This window comes from Pezoporus wallicus, unplaced genomic scaffold, assembly GCF_028554395.1.
Source record: "Pezoporus wallicus isolate ANWC-B61680 ecotype Strahan unplaced genomic scaffold, APGP_CSIRO_Pwel_v1 scaffold_13239, whole genome shotgun sequence".
NCBI lineage: Eukaryota > Metazoa > Chordata > Aves > Psittaciformes > Psittacidae > Pezoporus > Pezoporus wallicus.
Genome location: NW_026642052.1, coordinates 5,860,439 through 5,880,183, shown reverse-complemented (window position 1 = coordinate 5,880,183; position 19,745 = coordinate 5,860,439). Strand labels below are relative to the sequence as shown.

The 19,745-nt window shown below is 37.2% G+C and overlaps 1 protein-coding gene across 5 annotated transcripts in view; it reads left to right on the top strand.

Moving 5' to 3' along the window:
* Nucleotides 1–201: 201 nt before the first annotated feature.
* Nucleotides 202–19,745, top strand: part of RAB28 (RAB28, member RAS oncogene family) — a 61,995-nt gene continuing 42,451 nt past the window's right edge. For 2 of the 5 annotated variants that reach the window (XM_057426578.1, XM_057426577.1), the window contains exons 1-3: nucleotides 202–578; nucleotides 7,474–7,570; nucleotides 12,838–12,926. In XM_057426578.1, coding sequence (XP_057282561.1) covers nucleotides 501–578; nucleotides 7,474–7,570; nucleotides 12,838–12,926 — 264 coding nt within the window. In that variant the 5' untranslated portion in view covers nucleotides 202–500. Of the gene's footprint in view, nucleotides 579–3,703; nucleotides 3,988–4,417; nucleotides 4,478–7,473; nucleotides 7,571–12,837; nucleotides 12,927–19,745 lie in introns of those variants that run through there. The other 3 variants (XM_057426576.1, XM_057426574.1, XM_057426575.1) reach the window with 3 other exon arrangements.

Here is a 19,745-nt window from a genome sequence, read left to right as displayed (position 1 = left end):
GCGCTGGGACAGCCGCGCAGAATGACCCCCTCAGGCAACCCAACCCAACCCGCCCCGCCCTGCCCCGCCCCGCGCCCTCTGACCTCCACGCTCCCTAGTTACCGCGCAGGGCGTCACTTCGGGACAAACCATCGCTGCGCGCAGCAGACAGCCGGGTTGAACCATTCGCCCAGCCGCTGGGGAGGACCGGGACGGGGACACAGAAGTGAGGGCTTCGCGGGTGCCTCCTCCTTGCGCCCGTACCGGCTGTTGGACTTGTTGCTATAGCTCTCGCCTGCGAGCTACCCTCTCCCCCCTTCTCTCTGGTCTCTCGTTGGTTTCGTCCCGTGCGGGCCATAGCGACGGTGGTGCGCTGAGGGAAGATGGCGGTTTCGGCCTTTGCAGTGTTGCCGGCTCTGTGAGCGCGGCGCTCCTTTCCCCCTTCCCCTCCTAGCTGTCGCACCCCGTTCCTCCCGGCTGCCCTCCGCCTCTTCTCCTTCCCCGTCGGGGGCGTAGGGATCATGTCGGAGTCGGAGGAGGAGGAGAGTCCGGACCACCAGCTCAAGCTAGTGGTGCTTGGGGACGGCACCACTGGCAAGGTCAGTGCCAGCCCCTGCCGGCATCACCCCACTGCTCTCCGTAGCCTCAGTGTCCCGAGCCCTTTTCCTGGTATTCCGCCTCAGCGCTCCCCCCGGCTCTCCCGCTGAGGAGGAGCAGCCCGCGGCGGCTTCCACTCTGCCGCGCCGCGTTGTCGCGATAGCCGGTGCCGTGACGCTGGCTGACTGCTCCACTGTCACTCCGTCCCTGTACTCTCCTCCTCCGTGGTCTCCCCCCTCGTGTGTGTGGCGGGGAGTAACGGAAAGCCGGGACGGGTTCCTCGCCGGGGAGCTGCGCCCCGGGACCGCCTGTGTTCGCTCCGTACTCGGCACCGAAACCCTCTATCGGCGTTTCGGTACCCTTGCGGGACCCGGCGAGACTTGGTCAAGAAACAGATGTATACGGCTTTAATCCCATTTTCTTGAGCCTTAATGAAAGGAGCCGCTAATAACGTAGTGACTGTGGTGCTGCTTGGTCCTGGTTCTCCGCAGTGATGCCCGTGCGCTGCTGGCAGCGCATTGGCGGCGGGTGGTCTCCCGGCTGAGGTACGCAGAGTTGTTCTCCGTATGTGTCAGTGCCCGAGAGGGGGCCGGGGCAAGGGCCTGGCATGTGAGTTCGACATTCCCGCCGAAAGGGCGAGCAGGGAAGGTTGCCTAGGTGGATCAGTAGGCTCTCTTCGTTTCGGCTTCAGAGCTGGTTGCCTCTTGAGGTGGATAGAACAGCGTGCATCTATTTGAGTTCCTGTTCAGAGTTTGGAAGGGCACTTCTGAGTCAATTTAGTTTTTGTTTGTGGCTTTTACAAGGTTTTTCTTATGTCAACATAACGACGTACTACTTATAAAACTTCGTTTATAAACAAGTTGCGTTTTTAAAAGAGAAATTTTGATAGATCAGAGAAGGCAAAAGAGATACTGCTTTCTTACCTATTAAAATACTGATCTTTACTATGTACAGGTGAACATTAGTGCTATATGTAGCCTGAATCCTTTTGTGAGATACACCTGAAAATAGTAATTTTATTGAGTGTTTGAAGGATACAGTTTTTCATTTATCATTTACTTTTGAAAACACGGGGAGGCAGAAGGTCTGCCTGATTCCAGTTCATATGAAAAGTAGAAGTATTCTTAGTGGTGGCTTAAATGAGCTGCCTGCCATTAGTAGAAATAAGGTCTTGAAAGTATGTGCATGGTTTTGCTCACTTACTTGTGCAGAACTCTGTGAAGAAACTAAACTTTTTTTTTCGTCTCCAGTGGTTATAAACTCAATATGAAGTGGTATTCTACTCATCTGAGTCAGTAGATAGGCAATTCCAAGTGACTGTGTTATGAGAGCATAATAAATGCACAGGATTGACAGCTGAAGTCCTGTTTCACTGGTAGTGTTCCCCAGGAGTTTTCCATTCAAACTGAGGAATCCTTTCACTACTGCTATTCAGCACCTTGTGGGAAGACCTCTTGCCAAACATGGATTTTCAAGTGTTCTTCAGTTTTGATGTATATTCCTTCTGGTTCCTACCTCTTATGTGAGAGCTGCCACTCACTGGATCTGCTGCTGGCTCTAGGAATCCTGTGCTTCAAGTGCAGTTTATTTTGCATGAGCAGCAGCTGTATTGTGGTGGGCTGCTTTTCCTCCTGTCCCCCCTAGATGATGCTATAATAGAGGCTTCTTCCAGCCCTCCTGAGGGCCTAGCAGCAAACACTTGCAATAATAGATTTATTGTAAGGTCTTGTGAAAATAAAGAACTGATTGGGTCATGGAATGGAAGGATAAAATATACCTAGTGCTATTTCAAGCACCTCAGAAGACTAAATTGTTGAAGTTCCTGTCCTTTGTTGGCTACTCGTTCTGCTTGCTTGTTGAAACATGTATGTCTATATGTTTTCAACTCTAAATAGCCTCTGACATCTGGTTCGCAGCTGGTCTTTACACACATGCATACTTAGCCTCTAACTTACTGTGCGAGACGTTTTTTCCTCTTCCTCTGTTGCTGGGATCATTGGACAGGAGGAGTGTAGGGAATAATGGAATATATCTTAGAAATATTGTGTCTGGTGTTTAGTGTGAGATGTTCACATCTGACTTCTTTCTATTGCTCGTCCTCCTGCCAAAAAAAAAAAAGAAAAGGACATATTTTTATTTCTTTCCACTTGGCCATCTGGGGCTCTCTGGTCCTCAGTTCTCCAGGGGGAAAAATTTATGTCTTTGTGAGTCAGCTGGCCAAAGGTGTAAACTTGCTTTCTTTTTCCTCATCCATTGTTTAGAAACAATGTGGTTCAGGTTATATACAAGGGTTGGTAGCGGTTTTAAAATGAATCAGTGCCAGTTCAAGGTAAGAGTGATGTTTACGTTTCCACTAGCTGGGAGTTGCTCTATCCATGAGGCAAGGGAGGGTTGTTGTACTTCTACTAATTTGTTTTGTGGTGGTTGAATGAATAATTGGATACTTAGAGTTTTAAGGGGAGAAGAGCAGAAATGGAAGAAGGAATGAATGGGAGGAATCAGACAATATCTCTGAAAAAGTGTTTGAGAGCAATAGAGATGGTAAGGAAAGGGTAACTTGTTAAAAAGAAAAATTAAAGAATGCAAAATTGGTTAGTAAGAGGATAATAACAAAAAATATTTTAACAAACTAGACAAATTAGGAGAACAATCCCAAAAGAAATTGTAGGTGGGAACAATGTGAGATGAAATAGACAGCACTTATTAGTAACAGTTGGCTCTTTGATTTTGGTTACAGGAAGAACCATATATATACAGAGTAGCCATATGCACCTAGGATTTAAATCAAGCTACTCATCCTGAGCCAGAATGATTTTCGGTTAAAATAAACCAGCAGTACTAGTATGCATTAAAAAAAATGATGTTATGATTCAGATATTTCTACGCTTGCTATGCACAAATTGGCTTAATGTTGAAGTATATAATGATGCTGATTTAAGAGAACTGCTCTGACTTGGTACTGTTGAACAATGTTTTGGGCCTCTGGAAGCAAATCTTGGAGCTATTCATGGGAAGGGAGGTCCTGAAAAATAGCTGTGCAGGAGGCAGAAAGCAGCTGAGGTTCTGTCTTCTGTCTGATGCTTGACCTGATGTAGGAGCTAAAGTGTAGGCTGGAATACAGAGTGGTGTCTTGCTTCCTTTAGTATTTTTTAGGATGCCAGATTTCTAAGCATTGTGCCAATTCTGGATCTTGTTTTTAAACATGGACTCAAAAATTTCATCAGTGTTGACAAAAACACTGTTGTTATTGTTGAGTCCTGCAAGTGGAAAATTGCATCAAGTGTCCTGTGCAAATTGATCTAGCTTCATAGATCCATGGCTAATGTTGAAAAAGTCTTGATAATTTTCTCTTTTAGAGTGAACAGAGTTTCATCAGTAATTAGGAGTGTGGTGGAAAGACACCAGCTTCAGGTGGCAGAACTTCTTTCTTTTTTACAAAATACTTCCCATCCAACCCCAATAAAGCTAGACTGTTCTCAATGAGAAATTCTCTGTGTTGGACAATTAACATGTTTTTATGCTAGTTAAAGCATGTCATTATTTAGCTTAGTGTTTCTTTTCATTTTGTTTGTTTTAAAATTCTTGCCAGTTGGGGTAGGACGTGACTGGGGGGTGAATGTTGGTGTGCTTGGGGAGTGACTTTGATGTTCTAGGAGTGAGGGAAGGAATAGATAAGTGTTTTTGAAAAGTGGATTCTCAGTTGGCTGGTAAAATTGGTACATGAATGGAAATACATGCCTTCAGAACTGCGTGCTTGCATCCCATTGAATTTTGATTTTAGTTTTTTTTTCCTTACAACTATGATGCTACACTTTGACTTTCTAAAAGCTTTCTTCTATAGGATTTTACTCAAAGAATCATCATTGGTGGGGTTTTCTCTACAAGTTTTTTTGCTGTCCTGGTGAGTAGTCAGTGTCAGAGCTGGCTATCATTGCTTGTTCTGTTTGACGATCAGTTTATTTCCATTTATTTAATAAATAGGATATGCCTTTTTTTCTCTTCTGTTTATACAGTAGGTAGATGTTTAGGAACAGCATGTCAGCAGTTTGTACTGTGACTTGTTGACATTGACAGATGGAAACAAGAAATTGTCTTGCCTTGCCTGTGAGAATTAATCTCATCTTTGTTTCCAAAAAAACCTTCCAAAATATTGCATTGTATTTTGCCCTTAGGGTGCTGTAAATTTGATGTATTATTTTTTTGTTGCTGTATTTTAAACTCAGACTTTTTATTGTCTGAAAGGAGGGAGTTTGTCACACCAACCTTCAATAGTGTATTGCTATTCAGAACATTCTAAACATTTGCTTTGAAGTATTTAAGACAAATGTGTGAACCTGTCAGACCGGGTCTAATGGAAAGTCTGCTGTGAAAGTTGGTGGCCTGGTTGTCTCGGGAGATAGATAAAGGAATAAGGCCTTCTTGATATCATACTGATATCATACTCATTACTGATCATACTCTGATCTATATACTGGTGGTTGAAATCTTATGAATGTAGCATAATCTTTTTCAAAACCAGTCACTGATCACTACAGTTCTACTGAATGATTATTTAACTTTGGTTATTTTTTTACATAGGTTGCAGTCAATGTATTCTTAAATTGACAGAAAAGATTCTGTCATACAGAATCTTTTATGGCAAGCATGGCAGGGAACAATTTTAGGATTGAAGGGAGTATCTGCATTGTAGAGGTACCTGAATATGCATTGACATAACTTTGTTGACTGTTGTGGAGAAATTTGAACTGTTGCTCTTAGTATTTTGTGGATAAATGTTTGTTCTGTGAGTAGAGGAGTCTAGTCTGGTAATCCAGTGCCTTGAGCCCTAATATTTATTAGGAAAAAAAAATAAAAAGGAATTAGTCAATGATTTTTTTCTATAAATTCCTTTGCATTCAAGAGCATGGTAGAGGAAAACTGTCTGAGAATTTTGCCATGCTGTTGGTTATTTGCTGCTCTTGTTGCTTAGCTGTTAATTGAATGCGTGTTGTTTATTTTCACTAACACCCCTAGAGGCCCTCAGGGAATATCAAGTGTCACAGAGTGATAAAGCTAATATTTACTGAGCCCTTAAAACAAAAAGGGAGTGGTTGCTTATTTTATGGGGATCTAAATTAGTGTGTTGGAGAATATAGAATACTATGATATAGTTAGATGATGTTTTAATCTGTACTCTGGGTACTGGTTGCTTTTATGATAAGGAAAATCTGAAGGAGAAGGCTGTATGGTGTATTACTGCAATGTTTTTATTTTTATCTACGTATTTAGGGTCATGACAGATTAAAAATAATAACTTTGTAGCTTTGACAGACTAACTATTGTGATTAAAAGAGTAAGTTCTACTGACTTTTTCAGTACAACAGTCTAAATCTGTATTGAATTTTGTGTATGTTGTTAGTCCTGTCGCATAGCTGTAGGCAGAAGAATCTTCTCACGATTCATCCTCTGTGGTCTTCACCTTTTCCACAGTGATATAAATATATAACCCTATTCATGCTATTTCTAGTTTACTTGCCTTTTGCCCCCCCAATTTATTTATTTATTTTTAATCCTCTTGGGGCTTGAGTTCAGTGAAGTAAGTGAAAATGTTGCCATAGTCTCTAATTGACTTTTTGGATTACTTCCCAAATGTATCTTCTGATATCAAGATATCACTTACTATATATATAGGACAGTGGTAGAAATAGAAATGTGATATAGAAACAAGAAAACAGTAAATCTTGTATTTACTTCATGGGTAATTTAATTGTAGAATAAATGTTTGCCTATTTTCTTACTAGAGCTTTAATGCTGGAGGTCTAGTAACCATGTTTTCATGCAAAAAGAGTAATTTATCTTTTCTTCCTGTGTACATTTGAGATTTTTAGCATACTTTATATCTTCATTATAACCGTTCTGTTAACAGAGCTTGCCTATTTTCATTGTTTCAGAACTATTGGCATTATTTTGCTACTGCATTAATTCTGTGTGCTCTATCAGCTATTTCTAATAACAATGTGACTCATCTCTTTATGTCTGGATGAACGGAAAGCTGGCAAAAAAAATTCTTCTTGCCCATCTGAGTGTTCTCAGGCAGTGAAAGGGTTTTGTGAGGCCTTTAGGCTTTTATTCCCCTGTATGTGTAAATGCATATTTAGATTTTTTCTGCAATTACTCTGTCTTGATATTTTCAGATGTCACATCATCAAGATATTTAAGTGCACACCTCTAATGTGATGTAGGATGTATTTTATCAGTGCGACATGTTTTTTTAATGTATTTCATTTTTTTCACAATAAAAGCGTTTGTATTCTTTAAAATTGCACCTCTCTTTTTTTTTTCTTTTGCTTTTTTTTTTTTCTTTTTCTAATCTGTGGATTGTGGGACTTTCTTCCTATTATGTAATATCTGATCCTGGAACTTTGATATACAGTGGTGGGAATCTGCCACACTTTGGGCCCCTGAGGGACTCTTCACTGTGCAGATCTCGGTTCCCTCCCAGAAAGTTGGTCTGGGATCTTGGTGTTCTGTACCAGGGAAGGACCCTTGTTTGGAAATGAATGCTTTTTAAAAATAGTCTCTTCAGGTATGGCTATTGTCACTTAGATTTGTTTCAGTTTGAGTGTACTAATGATGCCTTATTCAAGTCTGTGTAATATTTTCTAATATGACTAAGCAGTACCTTTGAAATATAAAGGAAATATATACCTTGCTTCTTTTTGCATAAATTAATAGCCTTTTTAAGAAGACAAGTAACCTTTTATTATGTTGAAGCTGGCTGGGATGCTTGTCAGTCCAAATCCATGGACGCTGTTGGCATGCAATAATTTAAAAAGCGCTTAACTGTATTTCATACTTCTGGTTTAACTTCACTTTTTTTGCTGTTTAAAATGACAATTTAATATTGTTTTGTTTTAGACATCCTTAGCTACACGTTTTGCTCAAGAAACATTTGGAAAACAGTACAGACAAACCATAGGATTGGACTTCTTCTTGAAGAGGATAATATTGCCAGGTAAGAAAATAAAAAGTAACACTGAAAGACTGGGCAGAAGTAAGGCTTCCAGAAACAGATTCTTCAAAGTAATGTATACCAGATAAGCTTAGTACAGTGCTTTTTATGGCAAAGTAAATTAGGTTATTCAAGTAAAATTTTGTTAGTATGTTCTTGACAGGTGACAAAGGGTTATGCATTTGCAACTTGCACCTAAAACACTGAATTCATATAAAAGGAATGCTATCTATATTAATGACTTTTATTATCTCTACTTGAGTGAACTCGCTGACCGTGTGGATAGTGTAACATACAACAATGAAATGGAACTTTAAATATATTAATTCAAAATATGTATGTGCTCTGAAAGAAATATTTTTTTTTTTTTAATGAAATACACAACTTGTATTTGAGTTGTGTGAGAGAAGCATAATGCAGCTATGGAATCGCAGTGCTCTAATATGTGAATGCTGTTTTATGCAAGGCAGCATGAAATTGCTGGCATTTAATAGACCACTAAAATTTAGGGTCCCTCGGCACTCATAAAAATACAGTTTGAGCATTCAAGATGTTCAGTTCATGACTGCAAAGAAACTATTTAGATGCCAGTTGCAGCACACTGCATGGAAAATGAAAAGAAATAATTATAAAAGAATAGTTGCTGGTAAAAGTTTGTCTCTGAACAATTGGGGATTTGAAATAAGGCTTTATTGATTTGTGTTTGCTTAATTTCTAAGTGTGCAAGTATTTCATTAAATGCATTTTCTTCTGGCTTCAAAAATCAGAAGAAGATGGCAAAAGTATGTGTAATTATTGTAATAATTGTAATATAAATCTTGTAGTGAGATTTGATCAAGCTGATGCAGGTTCAGTTCTGTAGTTCTCTTTTTTCCTTGTAGAGGACAAGGAGGGAAGCAAAGCCAGAAATGAAGCATTTTAGCTGTAACCTGAAGTTATAAGAAAATATATACAGTTCTTGAACTTATTTTGTTAAAATTATATTGCCAATAACTTCTTGATTATGTTTATATATTTTGGTAAGTGAAACAGAATAATCTTTTCAGACTATTCCTGCATTCACTATTTTGGTTTGGCAATTTTGCTGTATTTTTTTAGTATCTGGTGAGTGATAAAGTACCAAATTTCAGTGCTTATTTCTCCATAAAATCAACGGAATAATTTTTTTATTGTCCTGCTCATGCCTCTAAAAATACCAGTGTGTATAATACTTAACAGCAGTACTTGCAAGTGGAATGTGTACACAAATCATGCAGTGTGCATGCTGAGAACTTCTTTTTGCAAGTTTTTTTCCAGCTGTTAAGCATACAGGAGCTATTAGTATGTTACTGGGATTCTAAATATTGTGGAGTAGAAAATTTGTAAAATTATCAACTATTCATTCATTCATGTTTTGCTTTCTTCTAGTTTATTTTGTAATAAAATCAGAATGTTTTGTAGCACCATATAGCACGAAAATGGCAACAAAGTCTGTACATCTGTTTTCCTCATTTATCATTAACAAAATAGTAATATTTGTGGAATGTGTTCATATTCAGAAAGACACATTTTTCTACAGATTGTCATTCAATGGTTTCGCCTATGCCCATGTATGTGTTTAGGTATCTGAGGGTTTCTGTGTCTTATAGGTAAGCTGAACTGGTGGTGGGGAGTGAGTGAAAGAAGAGGGAGGGAGGTAAAGTTTCTAAATACTGGAATGGGAAGCATTACTTAAGTAAGCGGATTTTTCTAATTTCTTGATTATTTCTGGGTTTGCAGAACTGCTGTGTTTACTTGAAAGGCTAATTCATACCACTGCACAGGAATTATAATATATGTATATCAATAGGAAAACCCCCTCAATTTCTCCTATTTAGTAGGAGAATTGGTGCATAACTGTGGTTCAGTAGTTGATTTTTTTTTTTTCCCATAAATGAAGTTTTCAGAAGTTAAAATTACTGATTTCTAGAATTGCAGAGGTGTTTACATTAGGCCACATTAGGAATGTATGTTAGCTTGTAAAATACTGTTTTTCTGGTTTTTGGGGCTTTTTAAAAAATACTGTTATTTGTCTCCAGTTTTAGTAACTGATGCAGTTTTGCAATGAAAATAAGTATTTTATATGGTAAAACAATATGGTTTAATACAAATAGGAAAAGAATTAATTTTGAACAAAGTGACTTTTAAGTGTTCAACTGTTGACAGTGACTTCTCTTCACGAAGTTTGTAAAAAATTTTTTTTTTCAAATGCAAATCAACTTCAGTATATTTATTGATGCGGTGTCTTGTGTAGTCTGGATGCAACCACGGTGTAGATTTTACTGCTTATATAGTGTATTTGTTAGTCAAAGGGTCCGCTGGTAGAGATTCGTAAGAGCCTTAGTCGAATACGTTTAGGAGGGCTGTGGGGTGCAGTCCAGTAAACAGGATTCTTCTGTTAAAAGTTTTTTTTTTCTAAGTCAGTGCAAAAAATGGGCAGACTCGTGTTTTTAGTTTCATCTTGACTGTGAATTGCTTCAAATAAGGTTAACCAATGCACCAGGTGTATTTCTGCAGGATCACTACTGAGTCACCCCAGTGGCTTCAGTTCATACCAGAAACAATCTAGATTCTTGCACGGTGTTGCCTCGATTAATTTAACTTCTCACTCGTGTATTTTCTACAGAGTAAAGAAGTACTAATGTTTTATTGTTCCATGTCAGCATATTGCATATTATTTTTATGGGATTCTTTAGTTCTTTTTATTGGTATGTTAATCTTGTTTCTTAAAAACTGTCTTGTTATGCATGGTTTCTTTTTGTTGTAATTTTCCAGCTTATATGTTCCTCCTAAATCTATGGAAAACCAGAAGATTTCAAACTCATTGCAGAAAACTTCATGTACTGTTATCATAGTTGTTAATTAAATATTTGCTAGGCACATTGTCTGGAGTTTTTCCTTCTGTCAGAATAATCCTAATATCATTTTTTTCACCCATAAAATCAATTTCTGAACACAAAATAAGTGTTATGGCACCTAACTGAAAAAAAAAAGAAAGAAAAAGGAAAGGAAGGATTTTTCACTGGAGATGTTCAGCCTGAATTTCAGTAGTTAGTGAAGTCTTTATGAAGAATCACTTCACCTTAAATGAACATTCCAATCTTTTTTTTCCAGTTTCTTTTTTTTCTTTTTGTTTCTTTTTTTCTTTTTCTTCCAGTTTCTTTTTGTTGCAGTGAAGGAAAGTAAATAATTCATAGCAGTAGATTTTTAAGTTGAACAGTCACTGTTAGACCATTTAGTTTAACTTCCTGCATTAAATTTTCTCAGATAATTTCATACAGTTACCCAGATACTAAACCCATATGTTGTGCATGATTACTACTTTTAGGAAGAAGAATGAAGTTGGAAACTTTTTAAAGCATTTGAACACAAAATTAGGCATTTGAAAATTTGAGTTTGAGTGATAATATTTATAAAGCTTTTTTCCCCAATAGCTGACATGAATGACATGGTAAATTTCCAGAAGAATACAAACAACCAAGTTAGGGGTAGAACACTGCAGCATGTTAAGCCTTTGAGCATGTTTAGTTTGTTTACCCACTGAGGATGCATAATAATTTCTGACTGTAGATTGGCCAGTTTATCCATGCCAGATGCTATATGGAAGACTTTCCTGCATTGTTTGCAGTCACTTATGTTCTAAGCTTTAAATACATAGTATATGCACTGTCAAAAGAAATAAGCTTTTATTGAACTGGAATGTTATGATGTATTTATTGTCCTACAAATCGAATTCTTTATCTTACTGTTAGATAAAACCCAGTGTACCTGAAAAATACTGAGTAGGTAGTCCCACATTCATTTCTGTATATTTGAGAGCAAAGCAGCAGTTTAGGAAATCTGTGCTTTTAATCAGATTAAAGCAAGATGCTTCATAAAAATACAATATGATATATTTAATACCATGAATAGCATATATTCAACTATATGGTTCTAATTTGCTGTTTATATTCACTGAGTGCTGGGATATATTTCTGTGGAGCACACTTCCTTACTTAATATGAGTGTGTTAGTTATAAATTGATTGTGAAATAGATCAGACTGTGTAAAATAAAGTTGTTAACAAGATAATTGAATTAAGAGTGTACCTTTCTTAGTAGCCAAAAATGATGTGTTCTTTTTTGCTCGACAATCAATTGTTGTGATGTAGAATTTTTTGCATTTTTTTTAAATCTAGGAGTAAAATTAATAAGGAGTTATGATTATTTGTGAGTATATAGAATTGTTGTTAACTTGTAAGTCATGTGAATTGTATGTAGGTTAGAAAAATTCTCATCAGACCTCACTGTATTAAAGTTTGGTGCTTCCAGGTAATAGTACAGTTTTGAAAAGTTTTCACAATGCAACATGAACCAGTTTATACTTTACTATGTACGCATGTGTGTGTTTAGTCTGTGTTCGAGTTAATAGCTTGCAGAATATGTGTGACGGTATTAAATATTCTGTATTTTCACTGATCTTTTGTTTCGTTTTTGAAAGCCTGTTAACTGAAAGTGTTAGTGTCTCTCTCTCTCTATATATATATATAAAAGAAAGTCAGTATAGCTTAAAAACTGTTCAGAGTAGAAAGGAAGATCTATTCTTGGTGTAGATTTTTCAAAGATGAAATTGGACATGTAGATCACGTCCAGTTTAGTTGCCTGCTTTGGGGTAGTGGGTGGAGGAAATAATCGTAGTTTTGCATCCTCAAGTTAGATGTGTGTCAGTATTTCCATTTTTCAATCTGTCATCTATTCTTTAACTGTATATTACTAAGAGCATCGCTACCAAATGCAGTTACTGTGAAGATTTTACCCGCTTCTAGATTTGTAAACTTGGAAGGGGGAAGGGAAGGGCCATGGCATATGAAATAATGTGTTGAAGTTGGTATTAATTATATATTACCTTTCAATTCCAAATACTGTGCTTTAGAACTCTCTCTGTAAAGTTGTACAGTTTTCTTCATCAAAGTATACTATGTTATTTATAGTCAGGAATATTATACTATGCAATTCCACTTATTTTTCTGTTAATTTTGAATATGTTAATGTCTACCTGTAGTTTTACTACCTCTTAACTTAGCTGGACACAAGTGAGTTTTTTCAAATGATACGTTCATTTTTGTGTTGAAATTTGGTTACTGTTGTATACCTGGTAAAGCTATTGCTGTTGATATACTAGAGCTGTATTACCTGCTGTGATGATATATCCTTAATTTTATTTGTATTTAAATTTTCCAGGTTACCCAGTATCTGTATCATTTTCTTTTTCAGGAAATTTGAATGTTACTCTTCAAGTGTGGGATGTAGGGGGACAAACGATAGGAGGCAAAATGCTGGACAAATATATTTATGGAGCTCAGGTACAGTATAAATCATGATAATAGTATCTATAGTAATGATATAAAATTCCCTGAAACTTTCTTCTTAAAATTATACATATGTTACAGGTTATTATTTTGTAAATCTCACAAATGTTGAATCACTGCTTAACCTAAACTTAATTGATCTTAAACATGCACATCTAAATTTGGTATGCAGTTAATTTTTTAGAGCTGACTTGAAAATCAAAGCATGAGTACACGTTTGTAGATCTGAATAACTCTTAAGAGCAGATGTATGCATGTTTTCCATGCTTTGTGTCTTGAGTTAAGAAAAGCAATCATAGTAAATAAAAGGCTATTTGGATATCCACATGGTAGATATAGAGTGGCTGCTTTTGGAACAGATGCCTCCTGCGGGGAAAAGTAGAAGGAGGAAATTAAGGGCAATCCTACACCATTAAACTCATACATGCAACTGGAGTTCTAAGAGGGCAAAGAAAAGGAGGCAACCAGGTAGCTAAACATTTTTGCAGAACTCCTATCCAGTGAAAATTAATTTTATCTTGAGGTTAACTAAGCAACTTAAAGTGAATGGTAGGATTAAGTAAGAGCTAAATGTTATAGAAGTATCTAGAGTTATGAGATGATTTTGGAGGATGTAATATATTTCAAAGTTCTTAATATGAGCGATCCCAAAATATGCTCTGTTCTTTAATTTGGAGTTTGTAATGAGGGCAATAGACATAACATGTTTTATTATTTAATGTTAAATTTATCTGAAAAGAATATGAATGCACATAATTTTTCCCCAGTACTTTAGGGAATAGGAATACCGAATCCTGAAACTTTTACTGGACAGAAACTTTGTACTAACAAGTACAGCACAGTAATGGCTAATTAAGGAGATCAGGATTTATTAGTTAGTAGGATAAAGACAAACTTGTCAATTTAACATTCTTTCACTTTCAAAAAATGTCAGAATGTTTCTGTTGCATCTGTTTTATAGCGTTTTCTTATTTTTGATAAAAAACATTTTGCTGCCCTGTTAAAGATCTACCAAGCCACAGAATAAAGTGGCTTCCATGATAGAGAATTTGATTGATCACAAATTGTTGCCATATGCCCAAACTAAACTTGATGAAGGAAATAAAAGGCTATTAACTTCTTCTGTATTGAATTTGGTGATAAACTTAGGAGTTTCTTATCAGCAGTAGCAGGTCAAAAAGTTAATACCAGTGCCCCAAAGTAGTGAAAAAGTGGATATCAGTAAGCCTGAAGTTACAAAAGTTTGATTTTTCAGTCATTCTGAGCACATTAACAGAAAACCCCTACATCAAATCTGTTCTTCTTTAATCCTTCCCCAACCCTCATTGTAACCCTATTATTATTTTTTTTTTTTTTTTATAATGAACTGATAGCTGCTTTCTCTCCCATTGGTGTCATGTATTGCCATTGTTTGTAATAGGCTTCTTACCATGAAAGTTGACTTGTAATGCACTTTTCTATTAGCTTTGTAACAGCATCATGTTAAAGACACATGAAACTATTTTCATCAATTCATGAAACACCGTGAATAATTTGGAAAGGCACTGTGTGCAGCAGGCTTCTAGGCAGAAGCTTATTTCATGTTGAAATGTATAGCTTTTTAGAAGAAAAAGAAGTAGGAGTGTTTAGAAAGAAAAATCATTGTAAGTATGTACAAAAATTCCTGTAAATGGAGAGCAAAACAGAAGAGAGTAACTGGGAAGAGCTAGCACGTACTTAGGAATTTTTAAGTGTTGCCAAACCAACCTGAATGCCTTCTGTGGTTGGATGATTGGCTCTGTGGAGAGAAGAGCAGTTGATGTCCTTTACCTTGACTTCAGCAAGGCCTTTGATATAATCTCCCATAATATTATTACAGACAACATGTAAAGATACAGACTAGATGGATGGACCATAACGTGACTGGAAAACTGAATGGACAGCTGGACTTAAAGGGAGATGGTCCACTGCTCAGTGTCCTACTGGTGTGTGGTTCTAAGGCGTATTCCTTAGGGCTTTGTACAGAGGTCATGTCTTATTAATTCTTTGAACAGTGGAACAAATTATTGTTTGCAAATGGCACCAAGTTGGGGATGAATGTGCTGGAAGGCAGCTGCTGTTGAGAGAGGCTATTTGCTGTCTTAGAGCAGTCTTTTCCGTACCTGTTTTTAATCTGGTGTTGCTGCATCCTGTCTTGGTAGCTGAATTTCCTGATGGGGACTCTGCAAATTGCGGGGGGGGGGGAAAGAGCTCTCTGATCTTTATGAATAAAAGGTGCTAATAAACAGCTTTCTGTCAGTGCTGATTAAAACTGACACATTTATCTCAGAATTGAGAGAGGCTAAGAGTAATTATATAGTCAATTACCACAGCTGAACTGATAGACAGTAGCTCAATTACAGCTACTTAATCATGTGCATTTGGGTGACCATGTCCTCTGTATCAGCAGACAACTGAGGTAAAGTATAAGTAGACTGTAAGATGTTTTCACTTGTAAAATTAGCATTTCTGCAGATGTGCAAGATATCATAATGAAGTTACTCTTTGCTAAAATGAATAATCTGTGACTAGAAAAATATTTTAGAAATTTGGTCTGACATATTTCATAAATATTAATGAAAATTTTAAAGTTAATGTTGCTCCTTCATACTAAAGTCAGTCATAGGATGAGGGCAGCTGAGGATAAACCTGAAGAAGAAAACATACGGTTTTAATTAGTATTTTCTGTAGCTTTCTTTTATTGTGACAGATCTTGACATAAACTTGACAGCTTTTAAATGTTGATTGTCTAGTGTGAATATATTGCCTGGTTACAACACTTCCATAACAACAGTTCTGCTGTATAATAGTACCATTGCTGTTTGCGTGGCAAATATTTCAGAACCGCTCCCATCTCTTACCTGTAATTGCTACCCCTACCCACATATCTCATTTAAAGTATCTTTAAGAGCTGGCATATGCTACCTCATAAATTGGCTTGTTAATAGAATAAGAGTGCTGCAGACCCTACCTTCTCCAGAGACCAGCAAATCATTTCTGCAATATTTTCACTTTCCAGTGACCTATTTTTGAAAATACTCTAATTCCAAAACAAAAAGCACTCACATATGCACTAATACAGGCAGAATGTCTCTCTTACTAGAGTGCAATTATGCAAGCGGGGACTATTTACCATGTTGCTGGAGACTAGAGAATTAACGTGCTGTTCTTGGCATGTTGTCTGCCATGTGTTTCAAACCTTTTTCATGGCAGGGAAATGGGCTACTTCTGTGTAAAAAGGCCAGTGTTAGTTTCCTACCTTAGTTGCTCACACATAAGGAGGAAACAACAGCTTTTATACTATTTACTTGTTCTATAGTCCATATACTGTGGAAAATATGTGTGGTTTTTTTTTTTTTTGTGATGGGGTTTCTATGTTAAATAAAAAAAGGTGAAATAAATTTTATCTATGAGTTACGACTAGTCCTTCATTAGTTACATATATCATACTAAGTTACTTGTAGAGTGCTGTTGTGGCAAAAATCAAAACAAGAAGTATTCCTTATGACCTGGATGCCATGCTGCCTTTTCTTGCATCTATGAGATGTCATGCCTGCCATCTTTGTTTCTTAAGTATAGCAAATATTGACAAGATTAAAAAAGAGAGAGGTTAAGAAAAGAACATGCTTTAGAGGAAATGTTTTAGATCATGGAGAAAGGGGCCAAAAGGAAGTTAGGTGAGCTCTAATTGCAGACTATATTCAATTATTTCTGGCAAATCCACTGTGAATGCCCTTTCTTCCAAACGTGTAGGTAGGCTCCAGTTGTCTAGAGTATATGTAGCAGAGCACAGTTTGGTGAAGAATCAGAAACAGAGCTGGCCAATCTTAAATGCTCAGATTCTAACTTTGTCTTATATCTAATTCTGATACAGCTCTTCAGTGGTGAAGATGGTAGATAGAAGATAGATAGTCTGTTCAATTTTTCTGCAAGCTGCCGAGAGAACTTGACCGCTGTTGAAAGAAGCATGCCATGTGCGCTTTGTTATTTACAACATTCAACCTTATGTCTGGGTTTTTTTAACTTTTAAAATACCTGTCCTTCAGCTTGAGTTTCTTCTTTTCCACTGAGCATTTAACAACATCAGTATGCCCTTTTTAGAGCAAGTCTTATGTTATGGAAGACAAACGTATATATACATGTCCAGGCACTTGGATAGTTATAAAAACAGTCAGGAAAAGTTAACTGAGATGCAAGATAGTGAGAAATAAATTATACAGAGGTTGGAAGCTGGAACTGGATGTTTAATTTTGGATTTGATTGGTAAAGGAGAAAAGATAGCAAGGAAAAAGGTGTATGTGAGTTCTTAATTTCTTTGAAGGAACTGCTGAAAGCTGTTTCACAGAAATTAATAGTGGCCATATAAATATAACAAACAAGAACTAATTTTTCCAACTGTTGATGTTTCACAGAAATTAATAGTGGCCATATAAATATAACAAACAAGAACTAATTTTTCCAACTGTTGATGGCGTTGAAGGAAAAAACAGATTTGTATTGCTATCATAGGGAAGTAGGAATTGAAAGGATCTAGGTAGGATCTTTTACTCTCTTCTGAAGCTATACATATACAATGTTTATTTCATTTTTATCAACCTTCAAAAATCCTCCAGTGTTGATGAGTGTCTCTGAAGGTGGTATATTTCAGAGCTTCACTATTCTTATTGTCTACATGTTTGGTTTTTTTTTTTCCCCTTATACGTACCCTTGCTATAATCTTCTTACTGCAGTTAAACTTGTTGCTATGTGCCATATTGATCACAGAACTGTAAGAAAGTTCAAGGTGGAAGGGATCTCTTTCTGCCTGCATCTAGTCAAACCTCCTGCTCAGTGTATGGTCAGCTGTGAGATGGAGCTAGGTTGCTCAAGGCTTTAGCCACTTGTTCCTTCTTGAAAACCTCTGAGGATGGAGATGGAGCAACCTCTTTGAGCAATGTATTTGACTGCTTGAATCTCCTCCTGGTGAAAAAGCTCTTCCTTATATCTATTTTGAATTTCTCTTGTTTCAGTTTATGCCTGTTGTTTCATCCTCCTGACATGCACTTCTGTGAAGAGCTTTGCTCCATCTCCTTGGTGGCTTCCTCATGTGTATGGAAAGGCTGCTTTTGGGTTCTCCCAAGGCCATCTCCTCTTCATGCTGAAGAATTCTGGTTCCCTCAGCTTTTCCTTATAGGATAAGTGTCCAGTCTTACAATTTTGGTGGCCCTTTGCTGAACTTACTCCACTTCATTGATGTTATGAGGGGCCTAAGACTGGATGTATTACTGCAGATATGATCTAACAAGTGCTGAGTAGAATGGAATAGATCCCTTGATCTAGTGACTGTGCTCATGCTAATACAGCCTAGGGTCATGTTGGCCATCCTTGCTGCCATGGAACACTGTTGACTAATACTTGGCTTGCTGTCTACCAAGACCTGCAGGTCATTTTCAGTTGCTTCCTAGCTAGTCAGTCCCCCCAGCTTATGTCATTTATTCATCCCCAGTTGCAGGGCATTGCATTTGTCCTGGTTGAATGTTGAAAGGTTCCTGTTCATTCATTCCTTAAGTGTGTTCCTTAAGCATTTCTTAAGCCTTGGGCCTATTGGCTGGTCTTCCCAAATTAGTGTCATCTGCAGACTATATATAAGAGCATATAAAAAGATAATGGTTATCTTCTCTTGAAACTTTTACCAGTATCATCATACCTGCCATCAGTGTTGCATTAAAATACAAGGTTTTATTCAAACTTCTGATGTCAGTCATGGTTTCTAAACCTCCAGCACTATTACTAGTCTCTTCTAGTTTACCGTTTTCCTGACATTTAGCATCCAAAGCTGGATGCATTATTTCACATGGAATGTTTCATGGCACTGTGATATTTGCATTTTTTCTATAAAATAAGCTTGACATATTCAACTGTGATCTACTATAAGTCCTTGATCCTGTTGTATGGAACCTGCTACAAAGCCAGATGTTTCCTATTGTGCAGGTGATTATTGCTTCCTTTGAACTTGTCCTGGGATTTACTGAATTGCATCCTGTTATTTTTAGCTTGTTTCTCATCACATAATCTAAACTCTCTTCAAATAATCTTGTGGTCTCTACCAGTTTGTTGTCATCTGTGAAATTCATTTTAAAAGTGTGCATCCTATTTTGTGGTCTAAGACACTGTTCATGAAACTGAGAAGTAAAGCTTGTCCCAGACAAATGCCTGAAAACACTTGACTTGAAAAAAATCTCTGCTGTTGACAGTGGCTCATTGAAGCAGCTAATTTTGTATGTGTTATATTGGGGTCTTTTTTTGGAATATTTATACAAATTTTATGTGAGGGACAGTGTGCAGTTGCAGGGATTTTTTTTTTTTTTTTTCTTCAGATGTGAACTTCATGAGGACAAGTACAAAAGAAGCCAATTCTGATTTTATTCCTCATCAAGATTAGAGTGAGATGGAAAGCCTCAGTAATTGAGAGGACAGTGATTTGTGAGAGCTAGTATTACAATTACGGAGGGGAGGAGGCAGGTGTTTGGGCTGTCAGTAGGCATTATAATATTGGACATTAGCTCTGAGGAATCTTCAAAGTAATATCTGCTGTGAATATTTGTTAAGTGTAGCCTGGCACAAAACCTCTGAAATATATGTGATTGCCTTCTGACTACATCTTTAGTTTCTTCTTTGAAAGTTTAAAGTTTGCCAGTGTTTCTTGCTTGTCTCCTACAGCAGTGGCCTTTCTTCTCAAAGGAGAGTAGAGAAACAAGTTGGGCAATGTGCTGAAGTGTACAATTGAACTGCCTTTTTTTTCCTTTTTTCCCTTCA